At 38.2% G+C, this 18267-nt stretch overlaps 1 protein-coding gene across 1 annotated transcript; it reads right to left on the bottom strand.

Moving 5' to 3' along the window:
* Nucleotides 1-753: 753 nt before the first annotated feature.
* LOC121867717 (G2/mitotic-specific cyclin-A-like) lies at nucleotides 754-17245 on the bottom strand. The gene is given in 9 exon segments (XM_042367756.1): nucleotides 754-1562; nucleotides 4986-5134; nucleotides 5315-5413; nucleotides 5742-5946; nucleotides 6108-6331; nucleotides 6589-6766; nucleotides 7315-7589; nucleotides 16873-16991; nucleotides 16994-17245. Coding segments are annotated over 9 exon segments (1350 nt in total). The 5' UTR covers nucleotides 17046-17245; the 3' UTR covers nucleotides 754-1513.
* Nucleotides 17246-18267: the final 1022 nt, after the last annotated feature.

Below are 18267 nucleotides of genomic sequence, written 5' to 3'. Positions count from 1 at the left end.
TTTTTTCTTCACTTCCATAGTATTATAAAAGTTTACACTGTGCTGTGCCTTCCTTCTCAACAAATATGCATCACACTCTTTTAAGCTTACCATAATAATGCTGTATTCACTCCCAACCTCCATCTATTTCAAGCCAATTTTCCATCCTAGTACCACACCCAGAGTCTGGCATCAAAAAGCTACACGTTCCCTTATTCAGTCTGTCTTACCACACTACTATGGCATTTCCTTACTCTCAAGGCCTAAAGGTATTTATTTACATTAGCAAGGTCGTGCGATTCATTACCCCCAACGAACAATGATTTTATCGATATTTGTGATTTTGGCCTTTATGAATCACCCGAAGATTAGCACACCCACCCTCCCCCCCCAATCCCAAATGCTCACCTGAAGTTACATCTCAATTTCAACACCCTAAAGCTATCTTGGATATGTTCGTCTATATCAGGTGATCCAGGTATAAAACACTGCCTTTCTTTGCATGTTCGTCCCCTCACCTCAACGCCACTTCATTGCATATTTCACCAGATGATTGAACACCCTAACCTAACCTAACTCCCCCAGGTAGAATTAAGGTGTTTAATCAGCAGGTCAATCCTGAGGGTTTCAGTTCAGGTGAAGTCATCAAACTGTCTTCCCAACTTTCATTATAAACTAAATTACTTACAAATGTTCCAATAAAAAAATTTCCTGGTTAAAATTAAACATCAAATAGACAATAATTTATAATGAGGTACATAGTAAAACAAATTCTTCAGAAAAGTGTTTTTATTCCATAATGATGAAGTCTTTGGAATGGACAATGGTTGAACTTATTGACAATTAAATTTAAGGATAGGGAGTCGAAGAGATGTTCAAGGTAATGGAACAAGTCATTCCTGCTAAAAAATTCTCGGAGGAATTAGACATTTCCTCAAAGATTCTAGATTACATATTTACAGACATTTGTACATGTCTTCTGAACACTTGATATGTCTCACTGTAGCAAAGTGTTCACCCACCTAGATGGCTCGCCCCGTAGACGACTCAGCCCCATAGATGGTTGACCCGATGCGTACAAAATACTGAAGTTCACACAATGACAAACCTCTAAATAACATGCAGCGGATAAACCAAAAGTCTTTCAACTCTAGTGATAAAAAATAGTCATCTACACAATAGGTCTTCTTAAAGTTAGTGATTTCTTGCATTCAATAAATGTTTTAGGGTAAAATACACACATTTTAAAAGAAATAAAAAAATCTGATAAGACATCCTGTACTGCATAAAAAATACAACTTGGAAGACCAGCCTGTGTATACGTCTTAGTGTCGGTCCAGGCCTCGAGAGAGCAGGGGCACCGGACACACTCGCTTGTACTAACTTACAAGTTACCTCACTCATAGGGTTTAAGAGTTTTGTCATATGCACCAACTCTGCTAAAACTACACTCAAACATAGGAGAAACAGCCACACAAAATTTACAAACCAAACACCTGAGCACACGTTTAGCAGCATTCTTCACGCACACTTATCACCAGGGAAAGTTCTGTCGGGGACTCAGCTGTGATACGCCGTGCCATCTGCAAGAAATTAAAAATGTTAACCAATGCTGCTTAAACTGTACTGGGTATAGATGCTAGACACCTTTTATCCCTCGCCTCCACTCCCTCGTTAAACCAGCCATCGAACACAAGGCAGTACGATAATTAGTACACTATTAGTTGTACTTGTCAAGGATGGAACAAGCCTTTTGTGACCTAGAACACTTAATAACAAGAGGATGAGACAGCTAATCTGACCTTATTGTCATGAATCAAGCCATCAACACCTGCTCACCCACAGTACACGACAGCACCAACAACTCGGCAAAAGGTTTAACGTCATAATTATAATCCACTCACGAAGTCTCAAAACCTCTCGTTCAGCCCCAAGGAATACAGGAACCTACACAAGTAACTCACTGTACAAGACGATACTTATCCTCAAACAGAACCCCATCTTGGTAACTCTCGGCATCCCTCCACAGGTTTACCAGGACTGCCCCTGTAATCCTATCAAGTTAACAGATTTATACCAGTTTTACATCTTTCTTTTATAGAACATCAAGCTTCGTGTAGGAGTCTTAAAAGGTTAATTGCATCAGTGTGAGCTACAGAGGAACATTGATATAATGGACTTACATCTCCATACAACCTGTGTTAGTTAGGGGGTTTCATATCTAATAGACCCTTGATATAACGGATCATCATTATATAGTTCGTTAGATGGAGGTTTCATATCTAATAGACCCTTGATATAATAAACCTAACCTACCTAACTTTACTTAACCTACCTACCCAACTTTACTTAACCTAACTTAACTTACTTACCCAACTTTACTTAACCTACCTACCTAACTTTACTTAACCAACCCAAACCTACAATAACTAAATGCAAGCAAATGGAATCACCTAACCAATAAATCAGACCCCATACTCTCGCTAAAACCAGGACGTGAGATGTACTCCTAAATACTCTCGATCCAGAATTAAAAACATTAACTGTGATGCCACCTTAACCATAGGCCTTATCCTAGCATACTAACTACAGGTAACATAAGGAGTCTGCAATAGGCCGGTTGGCAGCTCCTGTCGAGAGTTACTACCACACTCTATCATCCATGAATCTACCTAGCCTCCTTTTAACACTTTCCAGCATTTACTACAAAGTTGCTAAGCTTGTTCCACTCGTCCACCACCCTATTTGTGAACCAGTTCCTTCCTATCTCCCTCCTAAACCTAAACTTAACCAACTTAAATCCGTTGCTACGAGTCCTATCTAGGTTGATGTTGTTAAGGCCGTATACATTGACAGTATTTGTTCTTCCAATATTAAGTACGCTGCACTTGCTGGTGTTGAAATTCATTTGCCTTTTTCTGACCACTCCTGTAGTTTATTTAAATCCTCCTGTAGTGCATTCACACCAGAGGCCTTATCCTGATATACTAACTACAGGAACGACCCAGGGATGGTTAAGTGTCGGAACTGCGGGACAAATCGTTTCCTCTCATGGTTGGCGAGCTGATCAATGCGTTCCTCACCGGCATTACAGACGAGGGAGGTCATTTCAGTGCACTAGAGGTGAGGGAGAACGAGATGCACGACACCAGAAAGTATTTGATGGTCACACACAAAACAGCACACCGCGTTTCGTGGTCATGCACCAAACGGCAGAAAGAATTTGATAGTTCATGTACGAAACAGCAGGAAGCAGGAGACTGATTGGCACCAAACAGCAGAAAGCGTTTAAGTCATGGACGAAACAGCAGAAAGTATAGACAGACACAGACCAAACAGCAGCATAGTATGTGGCCTTAAGTGGTGCTTTCTGGGGTAAACTTACCTCTTACAATCAAAAGACTGTGTGTGTGTGTGTGTGTGTGTGTGTGTGTGTGTGTGTGTGTGTGTGTGTGTGTACTTTATTTTTTTTATTATGTGTGTGTTAGCATGTGTGTGTTTTGTGTGGGTATAGAGGTGTGTCTTTGTGTCCAGAATAGTACCCAAAAAATTTCAATACTCCAATAACAATCCTCAATTACGACTCTGATCTTCGAGGACAAACAAACCACAGACGCTTCAGTACACCCATGATGATCAACTGCTAGACGACATACCCCTTCCTGGTAGCTGCCTCGAGACCTACAGGTGACCGACGCTACATCACCAACCCTACTGCCCTGGCTTAACCGAACGACACCTGGACTACTTCGACAACCCTACCGGTCTCGCTCTCTCAAACTCAAACACACACACACACACACACACCATAAAACATGCAGGTGAATTTCATAGTTTATTCTTCTTGTTAACGTCACGAATCACCCTATACCACGATAGTTAAAAATGCCAGCTAATTATACAGTATATCAATGAAAATAAAAGGGTTCACTCACGACCCAGATAGACTTTTATCGTTGGTCATGGATTGCTTTAACTCTCTCTGAGGCTGGGTGATAAAGTAGTATTATTTGTTCGAGAACTTTATCAAAGTGTAGGATTTATTTAAACCTTTCATTCCTCGACGGTTAAATGATCACCCTCAAAGAATGAAAGATTACAGTACTATATGACTATAATAAGACCAAAACAGAGAGAGAGAGAGACCACACACAGAGTTAACGAGCTGCATGACCCAGTGTTTAAGGTGTAGAAGCTGTCACCAACACAATAACCACACCCTAAGTTAATGAGCTGTCACCAACACAATAACCACACCCTAAGTTAATGAGCTGTCACCAACACAACAACCACACCCTAAGCTAAAGAGCTTCATTATCAAGAAGACCGGACAATTCCCCCACTGCACAGGCTGACCATTACCCCGGAACATAACCCACAAGAAGCATCCAGGGCCCCAATCACTGCTGGATAAACTGAGGTAAATGACACAATCTTCCTCACAGAGTCACCCTACCTGGGGATTGAACCAAAGTCCACTTGCTTGTAAGGCGAGCACGCTGACCACTACACCACAGGTCGCCGAAGCCTAAGTACGTAACCCAAGCTGCCTTCCTTCACATACCTCAAGCTGCCTTTATTTCCCATTCTCTCTCCTCCTCCTTGCTGTACAATCATTCACCTTCTGCATCATTCTCCCCATTCATCCTTAGGTCTCTCAATTATTCTCTTCTTTACTATCTCTCCCCATTCTATGTCCCTATAACCCCCCCCCCCAGGAAACACAAGGTTACTTTTTATTTATATACCGTATTATACAAGTCAGCATCTTATTGCATCTCTGTTTCAGGTCTCATTTCAGGGTTGTGTGGGCCTCAAAGCTGTTGTGTTTATTGCTTTGTTGCATCCTGGGAGAGAAGAGAAAGAGAGGAGGGAAAAGAGGAGAAAAGAAGAGAATAAGAGACGAAGAGACAAGAGAAATGAGAAATAGAGAAGAGAAAATAGAAAGGGAAGAAAGATGCCAAATAAAAACCCAACACACAAGACTGGACAAACACGCCACTTACTTTGAACTTTTGTACTTGTCTCTGATCGCATGTTGCTGGGGCTCATGGACTCGAGAGAAGGCACGATACAAATTAACGTAGCACTCCCTCAGGTCCTCCAGGGCGTATCCCGTCGATTCCACCATATGACTCGGCCAAGCGACTCGACCCTGACAAGGACGACGAATCAAGACATCGTAAAGTTACTCCTATACTCGGAAAATGGCAAAAAATTCATTAATCCTCTCAAAATTCACATTACCAAGAAATTTTGTTGGTTTTAAATACGTTCATCACAATAAGCGAAAATTCGCGGAGATATATCCACCGTGCCGTCGGTGTGGGCTTACCTGCGTGTGATTGGCCAAAGCAACCGCAGATGCAGCTATCATAGAGGGTAGAAACCTTAGGAATGGATCACAGTCTAGCATTGTCACCTCTGCCAAGAACTGCAATTAAAAAAAATAATGAATGAACCAAATATGACAAAAATATTATCATAAACTTGTATAAAACATAATTGTTCCTCTAGCAATCATACTTGTAATAATCCCTAACAAACAAGCTAATTAAATGCCAAACGTATCATTAAATATTGGTAGAGTTCACTAAAGAATCACCTAGGACGACCATCAAGTCATACTGGGGATAAAAGATTCATCTTACGTATATACTGTACTATAAGGTAACAAGCAAAGTGTGTTGGTATATCGAGCTGTCCTCTTCTTCCTTTTACGTCAAGGCGTCACCGAGAACCCGACGCTCTGCTGTACTTACTAGCGCTAAATTCAACGTTTCCTCGGAGTTCTTGCACATCCGGGAGAATTTGTTGACGAATAAATGTGCCGTCGGTACCGCCATGTCGAAGCTTAATACTTTTAGGATGAGATGTTCCATGCGTAGGATCTGACCCACTTTGTACGTGTTGTCGGTGATGTAGGCAAACTGACCCACGTCGGGCGGGTAGATCTCTTCGTATTTCCTGAGGGAATTAAGACACACGTTAGATGGTTAACGGATACAAATATGTTGGATAATCGGTCAAATCTGTGTAACCAGCCAATCAATGGACAGGTAATCGAATACAAATACATGACCAACCAACCACAACAACAACCCCATAGTTCCCACCGGTATACTCACGCGGCAATAAACATGGCAGTGGTACCAACGAGCTGTAGCTTGTCTCTCTTCACGGACATATGGGAGAGAAAACGGTCTATGTAAGAGACGGCTAAGTACAAGGTTTCCGTGTGTAGGCTGTATTCCTCCGCCACCTCCACCAACCAGTCGACGAGGATCCATCTCATGCTGGACGTTATATCGGACTGCTTCGACATGTAGTTGGCGCGGGGCTTGTGACACACCTGGTTGGGTTAGGTTGCATTATTGACGAATCTTTGGGAGGAATTTCTTCTTCGGAGAAATTTAACTTCGGAAATTAACAGAGGATTAGTTTAATGTTAATATACAAATCGTAAATGGATAAATTAACTCCAAAAATATTAACACTAAAATAACTAAATAATAATATGGAATTAAACTCTTCAGAAAACAAACATTCACAGATCCTTAAATAAAAAAATTAATGCAAAGCAAGGCGTCGAAAAAATAGACTAATCACCTCTGCTTCTCTAAGGTATTGATAAATGTCCGCTGCATATTCCGGAACGTCATATATGTCGTCATTTCTACTCTGGAGGACGTCTTCTCTCGGAGTCGTTTCCACTACCATGAGATCGTCTTCGCACACGCTCATTTCCATGGGATCTGTCGACGCTGAACTTTCTATATCGGAAGATCTGTAACCGTGGAATACAGAGATGAGTTCACTATTTAAGCGTACTGTACACTATCGCCAGTTCCTGTATTCATTAACTAGATCACAGGATATGTAAATTTTGTATCACTGAATGGACAAGAGGAGGAATACTTTACCCACTCAGAAGATGCACCTGTCAAAAGTACTCATTATCACCCTGGGTCTTTTTTATCACAAGTAACCAGTTATCTATGGGTCTAAATTTGGAGCATTTTTTTTTTTGGGTCTTGAAGAACTTTTTATCCAGGAATCTAAACTACTGTAGTTCTATGGTCCACAACAGGTGAATATTTACATAGTTATTATTTAAGGATGAACGTCTGGGATATTTTTAATTTCTATGAAGTTGTAGTCACCCAAACTATACAAAATTGTGTTGAAAAAATATAAGAGACGAAGGATTTCGACAACCCTTCCGAGACAACAGGTGTGGCAGTGTACGTTCTGACATTCATCAACCACCAAGAAGATAGTTATTCCGAGTGACTGTACAGGAAGTCGTCACAAGCGATCTACGGGTTAACTCACTTTTGTAACGCTGTTATAGAAGGATCAAGATCGGGGGAACTTTCACAATTTCTGTCTTGTGGTTTGCTTAACCTCTCTCGTAAAGGTAAAGGTACTGAAGAATTGGTTGTCGAGCTCATCTGGGTGCTGGTGGATGAGGAGGATCCCACGGATACACATGATGAAACATCTTGATGGATTGTGAAGGATGGGAAGGTGGATGAAAAAGATTTGTGGCTGGTACTGGATGCATTCTCTTCACCTTGTTGTGGCACTCCTGTTTCATAGCTGATGCCCTGTGGAGATTACAATGAATTAATAGATTCATTTTAATTAAAGGTACAAGAGTTAATGATCCACCCGTACAAAAATTCGTCCATTTCCTCCATTTGTGAATTCTTTTTTTCAACACATCTGGTCAAAATCAATTTATTCAAGGTGCCTAACAAACCAACACCTCGGGAAATCCACGTGGCATAAAAGCCTGTACCTCAGACCAACCCAGAAGCATCTAGGACCTGCAGTAGGTAGACACGATTCACCGAGCGTGTTGGTTAATGTTCCTCTTTACTCAAGGTACCAATATCCCCGCCTACTCCTGACCACCTGATAAACACGTGGACTTTTCTCGTACCGGAGAATCTGTCCCGTCAAACATCGATGGCGGAGAAGGTAAATACTCAATAGGTTACCAACGGGTCTAATGAATTATGTAACGGGATTTTACTAATGGGGAAAGGTAAATGTTCTCAAATCTTTTTTCTCAGGTACGGTATCATGATATTCTTAAAATTAACACTATTCTTTAAGTTCAATTATTTAATACTAAAGCTATCCACTATTATTAATTATATAGGAAACTATGAGTGGTGGTTTGAGTATGAAATAGAAGTATCTATTCATACCAGTCTTAAGTAGGCATTCTCACACGGTAAATACTTAGATCTGACAGCAGAGAATAGTGTAAAAAATAAGACCCAAGCCAGAAGTGGAGTAGATGAGGAAGGTTCTTTGATTGTGGTCCCAACCTTGAGGCCCAGGAAGTATGGTTATCCTCTGCTGCTCATCAAGGGTTCAGTTCTAACATTAACACTGCCCTTTATGACAAAATATTAAGTCAAATACATTATAGGATCTCAACATATACACAGGTGCATTTTATTAATTCACTTTCGTTCCTTAAGTAATTAAATAGTATAAGAGAAATGATGATGTGACAATGATAAGTCCAGCCATTGGTTCAGTCCACAATAAGACAACACTGTACTGCACTTCATCTCTCTTCCCTAAATGAAAAGTCAACTACAGCTGCTCCCCGACTTACGACGGGGTTAGGGACCCAAATCCAGGCCGTAAGTCGAAAATGGTTAAATACATAGAAAATCTTAAATAGGGGTCTCTCTTTCTTCTCAGCACCACAAAACTCTCACTTTTAAGCTTTCCAGCCATTTTAAAGTGAATTACAAACGAAAATATTGTCAGTACACAGCGCAATCACTGACGTTGGGACTCGAAAATACGTAATTTGACAAAATTTGGGTACGACTGAGGCGGTTGTATGTCCGGCTGGTCGTAAGTCGAGTAGGCCTAAGTCGGGGAGTAGCTGTATTTATTTATGTAATTTTTTGATTGTCAACTTCTTAAATTTGAAATGGTGTAAACTCCAATTACCTAAGTTGATCAAGAGAACTACAGTACAGTATACATTTTAGCACACAGCCAGGTCAACTTAGGTCAAATTACCAGTGATTTTAGCTGAGGGTCACAAGGGTTCAAAAGATGCCTCATGTTGGCACCTGTATAGTGGACCAATTACAGGAAGTATGTACTGTGCTAAAACTTAAAATGGTTACAGTAAAACACCACCACAAGTGTGTGAGCTAACATGGTCTTTCTCTTCCACAAAAGGACCGGAATATCGTAAAAGCCGGTGCAGGTACAGTGCAGCACCTGTCACTACTCATTAATATTAGATAACTATTAAATTTGTGTGGCAACTGTATTTTAGCCTTATTTATTAACTTAATTATGCAGTAATGAGACAAGATTGACAGTGGTCCTGGGTGGCAAGATGTCAGACAATCTACACCAGTGACCCACAAGTTGATTGGGCGACAGCTTTGCTACTCGTCAATGCTTGGCTGTGTTTTTTGAAAGGAAGGTTTTTTGTGAACTTAACACTTCCCAGAGTGAATATAAACAGTAACTTCACTGAACACTCATTGTGGACCAGAAGATGAAGGAGAATGACCAGTAAGACATGGGGTTAATTATGAATTGAATTGGAATTTATTAAAAAAAAACGTGAATTGGAATTAAATTGAAATTGAAAAAAAATGCAAAATTAAAATTAATTGAATTGAACTGGATTTGATATCAATGAATTGATATGAATTTATGTGAATTGATATGAATCGATGCAATGAATTGATGTGAAGTGATAAAAATTATATATTATACTGTAATATGCATCTTCATTATTTTGCAATAATTAAGTTATATTCAAATAAAAACAAAAATACAGTTAGCTAGAACAAAAATATGTTAAAAATACAAGTGATGGCATGGCATCACATGAAAGATGACAAGGAGCAAGATGGCCAGATCAAGCAAATTCATGCAAAAGTATCAAAGCTCGTCAGCTTCTGCAGGAAATGAACAGTGGTTGCAGAAGTGCTCTCTAGTATTAACAAATAAAGAAAATATTAAAGAAAATATTATTAGAGATATCACAATAGGGGAAGAACTAGGGAACAGTGATCACAGAGAAATCAGGTTCACCCTAAATTGGGAAACGAAAAACAATAACAATACGGTCAGTCCCAAACTTTCAATCGGCAAATTATGAGGGGTTAAGATGGTACCTTGGTGAGGTGGCACAAGAACAAAATATACCATACAGAAAAATTAGGTCAAATAAGAATGAGCCAAGGTGGATGACCAGAAAACTTAAACATGACATAGGGATAAAGAAAGGAATATATAAAACTAAAGGGAGGGGAGGAGCAGCTCAGAAGTAGGTATAATGAACTATCTAGGAATGTTAAGAAAAATGTAAGGAAGGCAAAGAGGGACTGCGAAATCAGGATAGCAAGAGAATCCAAGGCGAACCCCAAGGGATTTTTCCAGGTATATAGGACAAAGGTCAAGGACAAAGTGGGGCCTTTAAAGTCAGAGAGAGGAGAGGTGATTGATGATACTGAGAAAATAAGCAGAGCATTAAACAGCTACTTCTTATCAGTTTTCACTGAAAAAATTCACTAGGAAATGCAAGAGGTGGAACTGATATTTAGGGGAAATGAAGAGAAATTAAAGAATATCACTATCAGAAAAGAGGAAGTTCTTAAGAAGATAAATAAACTAAAGAAGACAAAATCCCCAGGGCCGGATGAAATTTTCCCTCGAGTTTTGAAAGAGTGTAAGGAACAGATTAACGGATCCTTCGTAAATTTATTTACAAAGTCATTGGACACGGGAGTTGTGCCAGACTTGTGGAAACAGGCAAATGTAGTACCCATATTCAAAAAGGGTGACAGAACATCAGCGTCAAATTACCGGCCGATTAGTTTGACGTCAGTAGTGGGGAAATCTTGAATCAATTATAGCAAATAGCATCCGATCGCATTTAGAGAAAAGCACATTAATCTACGACTCTCAACATGGGTTTACAAAGGGAAAATCTTGTCTAACAAATCTGCTGACGTTTTTTAGGAAAGTCTTCGAGGTAGTAGGTAATGACGAAAATTACTATGTTATTTACTTAGACTTTAGCAAAGCGTTTGACAGAGTACCACATCAGAGGCTTGAGAAAAGTTAAGGCTCATGGTATCGAGGGGAAAGTTTTAAATTGGATAAAATCATGGCTCACCGATATAACACAGAGGGTCAGCATAATGGTGTTAAATCTGAGTGGGGCCGTGTAACCAGTGGGGTTCCCCAGGGGTCAGTACTAGGCCCACTCTTGTTCATAATCTACATAAACGATCTAGATGCTGGGATCAGCAGTGACATAAGCAAGTTTGCGGATGACACCAAAATAGGGCGGCAGAGTAATTCAGGGGAGGAGGCAAATGCACTACAGGAGGATTTAAATAAACTGCAGGAGTGGTCTGAAAAATGACAAATGAAATTCAACACCAGCAAGTGCAGCATACTGTACTTAATATTGGAAGAACAAATACTGTCAATGTATACAGCCTTAGCATCAACCTAGAGAAGTCGGCTTGTGAAAGAGACTTAGGGGTACTTGTAAGCCTGGACCTACGGCCTAGAAAACAGTGCGTTAATGTTCGAAATAAGGCAAACAGAATATTAGGTTTTATATCTAGAAGTGTAAGTAATAAGAGTGCAGAGGTCTTATTGCAACTATATCTCGCGCTAGTCAGGCCGCACCTCGATTATGCGGTTCAGTTCTGGTGGCCTCATTATAGAATGGATATCAATTCACTGGAGTCGGTGCTGCAAAGAATGACGAAAATAATTCCGGGACTTAGAAACCTTCCATGTGAAGATAAGTTAAAGAAACTAAACTTGCATTCCCTAGAAAGACGAAGAGTGCGGGGAGATATGATAGAAGTATTTAAGTGGGTGAAAGGAATCAATAAAGGGGATATAAAGTTCTTATAATATCCGAGCAGGATAGGACTCGTAGCAAAAGATTTAAGTTGGATAAGTTTAGGTTTAGGAGGGAGATAGTAAGGAACTGGTCCACAAATAGGGTGATGGACGAGTGGAACAAGCTTAGCAACTTTGTAGTAAGTGCTGGAAAGTTTTAAAAGGAGGCTGGATAGATTCATGGATGATAGAGTGGTAGTAACTCTCGACAGAAGCTGCCATGCACAGGTCAACCGGTCTATTGCAGACTCCTTATTTTCTTATGTTCAAACGAATTCAAGCTCCAGATGGCAACATGTACACGCTGGAATAGCCAGTTAACGACGATGAGGTCACCTGAAGTGTGGGACAAACTTGACACTCCCTGCAAGGTGAAGCACCATGAGCTGAACACCATCCAGGAGCTCTGTGATATACTCCAGCCATTTGAATACGTGACTAATCAGATTCAGGGACAAAACATGGTGACATCTAGTCTGGTAGTTTACTGTGTTGGTGGTCTTCGAGCTGCTTTAGTTAGTCATCGTGAAGTGTATAAAAGCAAGCTTGTTCTGAACTTCAGTTCTCAACAGAGACTCGTTTTAATAAGTTTGAGTCTACGGAGGCTTTCCAGCTAGCTGCCACCTTAGACCCACGTTACAAGCTGGACTAGGGTCATGACAATGAAGTGCAAGACATTCGTGACCTGACTGAAATACAATATGGCACACAGTGTTGATCCTACAACAACAGACACCTCCCCTGCTGAACCACCACCGATGAAGAGGAACAAGTTCTTCGCCCTGGCCAACCGGTCTTCTACACCAAGACCAACTCCATCACTGAGGTCTCACTCTACCACAACCAACCATGTCTACAGGATGATAGTGATCCCCTTGGCTACTGGAAGGCCAAGCAGTTTCCTGCCCTCACCAGACTTGCAGCAAAGTACCTGGCCATTCCTGCTACATCGGCTCCAATGGAACGACTGTTCTCCATTGCTGGCAAGCTCTTCAGGCCAGAGAGGTGCAATTTAAGCAATAAAAGATTTGAGGAACTTATGATGATCAGATGCAATCCCCAGTAACTTGGACTCATTCATATTTTGTTTACTAATACAAAGAATTAAACCATTTGAACTTTTGGTTGGTAAAGAATGTGAAAGGTTTGTGTGGTAGAGCATTTTTGATAAAAAATAAAGAAGTTAATTTGAAACCTTGAATTTTTGTTTCATTCCATTAGATTAATGATAGATTAGAATTAACTTTGAATTGAAAATCATTTGATTTGAAGATTTTTTTACGAATGAATTTAATTGAATTGGAATCGATTAATTCAAATTTTATTCTGAATTGGAATTGAAATAAAAAAAAATTAATTGACCCCATCTCTGCCAGCAACAAACTCAGTCAGATCACATAATGCCTCACACACACTATTCCTTCCTCACAAGGTTTGTTTTCACAATTCTGAGCTTAGGCAGAATTTGGCTTCTCGAAATTTTTTTTGTCAAGGCCCTATAAATAATGGACCTCAATCGACCCTGATTACCAATAGCGTAAATAACTTTTCATATTCCTGTGTTTACTGCAAGAGACTGTGCAACATGGAGAGCTGCCACCAGGGGATTAAATAACCAACAAGTATGGAATATGGCTGTAAACATTTATCTACAGGTCATTTTTTTTCTTTGCAACAGTGCTGATTTGTGGAGGTGACCAACTGGATCAAGATATACAAGTCTAAATGTATGTATGTACGTACAGGTGTGTGTGTGTGTACAGGTATTTATGTATGTGCGGGGGGGAGGGGAGCCAGGTTGTAGGCCAAGAATAACAGTGGGAGAGGTGGTAAGTAATAACCTCTTGAGTGAGACTGCAAAACAAAGTGTAGCAAGGAGAACTGCCATCAGGTAATCATGTCTAACCTTCACAAGCACAGAAACATGGCCATTGATGATGATGCAAGTTGCCCCACACAGTTCACTGCATAACTCCTACCTGTAATGTGCACCCACATTGTTCAACGCGCTCAATATAATGGTGGAAAAATTGCAACTTTCTTAATTTTGTGTTTGCGATGTTTTACTCCTCGATACGAATAAACGCCCTCATGTGAAAGCCACCATATAAGGCAACAAGGATTTACAGCATTTTTCATATAAATACCGTAATCTTGACATGGGAACAACATTGATGATAAAAGCAACCTAACCTAACTAACCTAAATTGGAAGCAAATTACTAGTTTAAGTTAAAGGATGGTATGCTGTTCCTTAGGGTGTTTATATAATCTTATTGTCAACAGAACGTGCACGAACTATATTAAAAAAGATGATTAAAGTTTTAGTCTCCAGAAATGTTCCCAAGCCTACCCTCCTCCACACGTCAAATATTACCCTTAGTAGTACATACATGCTACCTCAAAATATTGCCAAGTCTCCTTATCTATTATTAATTTGGTTGCATAAACACTTAACAATTTAAATCTACCTAACTAATAGCTGTATCTGTGAAATATATAAGGCAGTAAAGTAATACTCGTAGAACAGACACTACCATTTGAATTCATTAGTCTAAACTTTCTATGGGTTTTGATCTGGTTTTCATTATATCAACTGCACACAATACTTTAATAGTAACAGGAGAATAATTTAGTACCCTTCACTTGCACAGCTCACGTACTCTCTGACAGTAGAAGTTGCTGCTTGACGGCCGTGTTAACTACCAAGGCACACACAGTTTAGTTTTATCTTCAAAAAGTTCAAACCATTTAACACACAACAAATTTAGCCGTTTTACCCCTATACCATGGATGATAAGTTTACTTTACAAATATTTAAAATACAAAACCAAGATTATTTTTATGACTAACGGCCGGCAAAGATCACAAAACCTAAATACAACTTTATTAATGACTAAATTATCAAATACCTCTTGATTATAAAACGGTTATAAGCATCATAATTAACAACCACATGTGTAAATACTGCATAAATAAAGTAAAGTAATTACAACGTCGCCACGTGATTCAGAAAAACATTTCAAAATTTATTCCTTAACTTGTGAATTACTAGACAAACCTCAACACACAGATTAATGAACCCCAATTGAGATTTAAATACATTAGAACTACATTGTAATAGCATAAAGCCAACCCATTTGAATTGTTACCGTTTATTAAGAATTGTTTTTTTACACCAGAAGTTATATATCGTAGGTAGGTAATATAAATACCATGGCACTTAGCTACTGTACAAAATGAGTCAAATGCATTTTTCCTATTGCATACTTGACCACAAATAGGGTGGTGGACGAGTGGAACAAGCTTAACAACTTTGTAGTAAGTGCTGGAACGCTGGAAAGCTTTAAAAGGAGACTAGATAGATTCATGGATGATAGTGGTAGTAATTCTTATGTTCTTATTAGCAAGGTCGGCTAGGGTCCCAATTTCCAATAATAATTACCTAACCTAATCTAAAGTACTGACATAAATTGAAATATATAAGCATACACTGGATTTCCATATATAACCCCTTCAGTTTTAGAAATAATGAAGGTTAATACTGTATGGGTAATATGATCAATATAATGTTTGATTCCACTTACTGTCAAAAATATTAAACGTAACGATAATGAAAAATAGTAACTGGAACCTACAGGTGAAATAAGTTACCATTTGAAATTTTTGGCGCGCTCTTTGATGATTCCGCCCATTAGGAAAAACTAATTGGTGTACAAATTAATGTTACAATGTATATACAAAACCCGACAGAAGAGGTAGGAAAAAAGCCATTTATATACAAGCAGACAACAGTGATTGTGGCGGGCTTTACAAATGCTTTTCAAATTTGCTTCTTTCCACCACCACCACCGGATTTGCTTTCTCTGCATTAAAACCCAGAAAAACTCGAAATATATTGAGGAAATGAATCCGAATATGACCGTTTACACAATTTGTAGACCATAAGAATTAGTTTAGAATTGGCTAACGTGTACAAACCCAAACCTTTTGCCAGTGACAAATCTGATTTGCATACATCACTGTTTTAAAATCCGACCACACAATACTCTTCCAGATCTATATTTAACTTGCAATTCATTCATATACTTGTCAAATTTATGTTAACAGCTCGTTGGGTAGTTAAGATATCAAATTACGCTAATATATGAATCATAAGTACTGCAGACATATTGAAGTATTTACTCAAACTCAAATAACTGTATTCTCACGACACACTAAGTACAATTTACATGTTAATTAAGAAGCACATGATTCTATAAACAAATTATTATGCACAGGAAATATTTGATTACTGAGATGAATTCAAAGTTTACCCCCCATTACTGATCACCTGAAGAATAAGACACCCTAATTCTACCTCATGGGGTTAAGTTAGGTTAAAGGGTGATTAATCTTCAGGTTAAATAAACTAACGTCATTACTCACTTAACCTTACATTTTATATCCAAATTAAACTACGTCTGGGCTAATTCTTAATTACTTTTAAACTACATAATGGTAAAGCCAGTAACCCTATCCATGTAATTAACCCATGAAAACTACCCAATTAGAGACTTATCTGTGAATATTTCCTATAAAAAGTTAATATAGAGAGTAATATTCCTTTACCCATTACTCTCATAATTTTCATTGAGATAAACTTTTAACCATTAATTAGACGTGATTATCCAGTACTAGAATAATATACAATACTAATTAATTATCAAAAAATATAATCATTCAAAATTCTTAACATACGGTACATTACAACATCAGTTTTTATCAATTACAGACATAATAATTAATTTACCACACCACATCACACATCTACAAGAACTCCTTTAAACAGACATACAAGTAGATATACATAGATAAACCTTAAACCCTAATAAACCAACAGAAAATAATGTAAACACCACCACCTGCTAGACCACCATGACATATACCTTCATTTAAACCCTTTTTTTAAACTCAATTATCTCACCTGTTTGGCTGCTCTAGTTGGTTGTTGTTGTAGATTAGTGTTGATAGCACCCAACACTGGTCTCCTAGTAGCCTGTAGACTGTTATTAATGGCTATATTAACCCTTGGATCATCTTCACTCTTCGTTGGGATGGAATTTGATTTTCTTGATCCTCGTAAATTTGAGTAGACATGATTTTATATTTTCCCTTAATAACTACTACAATAACTAAGTCACAATAAGACTCTAAAGTAACTCAAGGTTTAGTAGAAGTAGGTAGGGATCTCGTAAATGCCCAACAGACGCCACATTGAGGTTATATTAAAGAAAGACTGTGAGAGAGACCAGCTGAGTGACGTCCACCTCCCTCCACCGCCTCGGTTTGAAGTAACCAATCACAGGCCGCCATCCTCGTGACGTCACTGCGCACGCATACCTGACGAGCTACAGATCTTGTGAATATTACTTATTTAACCCTTATAACCTAATTCCTAACCTAATTTAAGAATATATTTCATTATAATTTAATATAAGAATAATTTTTATGTATTAATGTATGGTATTTATTGTTTAGTTATGTTTTATAATGATAATAGGAACAGTACTCAAAGGCGACTCAAGGTAGCTAGGCCATTTAAACTGTGTGCGGGAAGTATGAAATATTATTACTGTATATTAACATGTGTTCCTCTCTAATAAAACTTTGAATAATATAATATACATTTTTTAACCTTTATCCACTAAAATATATATTCTTTAAACCTATACATTACCATAGACCGTATTACAGAGACACAATGGAGCAGGTTATTTAATATTTGCTAAACCTATAACGAAATAATTATTAATGAATCGTCTTTACCACTATACCATTTAATTGTAAAACATGATAACATATACTATATTTAAATAAAGTTTCATATCAAAACTACTCACAAAAAGTAATATAAATTTTACACGATAATATAAGATTGGGTTCATTGAACGTATGTGTTATTTCAAAGGGAGTTTATTTATTTATTTTATCCTCTAGGTTATTATTTTATTCATATTTTATCCAATATATAAAATTATGAATATTATTAAGACTAATCAAATCAAAATATCTATAACTAACTACACTACAACTAAATTAAAAACTACCTCGGGTTCTTAACAAACTAAATAACACCCTAAGTACATTTCTAATAAATGGATAACATCAAAATACAGAAAACTACAGAAAAAATCAATAAATTCTTAAATAAATTCAAATTTGAAGTTGTAAGCATGGTGGAGGTCCAGAAGACGGTGCCAAGTACTCCATTACTCAACTATTTAAACAAACCTTCACACAACCAATATATTTATCTATATCCCATATTTAAAACACATGTATGGCATAATAATAAAAATAAACTTATAAAATGAAAATA

Source organism: Homarus americanus, unplaced genomic scaffold (assembly GCF_018991925.1).
Source record: "Homarus americanus isolate GMGI-L3 unplaced genomic scaffold, GMGI_Hamer_2.0 scaffold46583, whole genome shotgun sequence".
Lineage (NCBI taxonomy): Eukaryota > Metazoa > Arthropoda > Malacostraca > Decapoda > Nephropidae > Homarus > Homarus americanus.
This window is presented reverse-complemented; position numbering and strand designations above follow the sequence as displayed.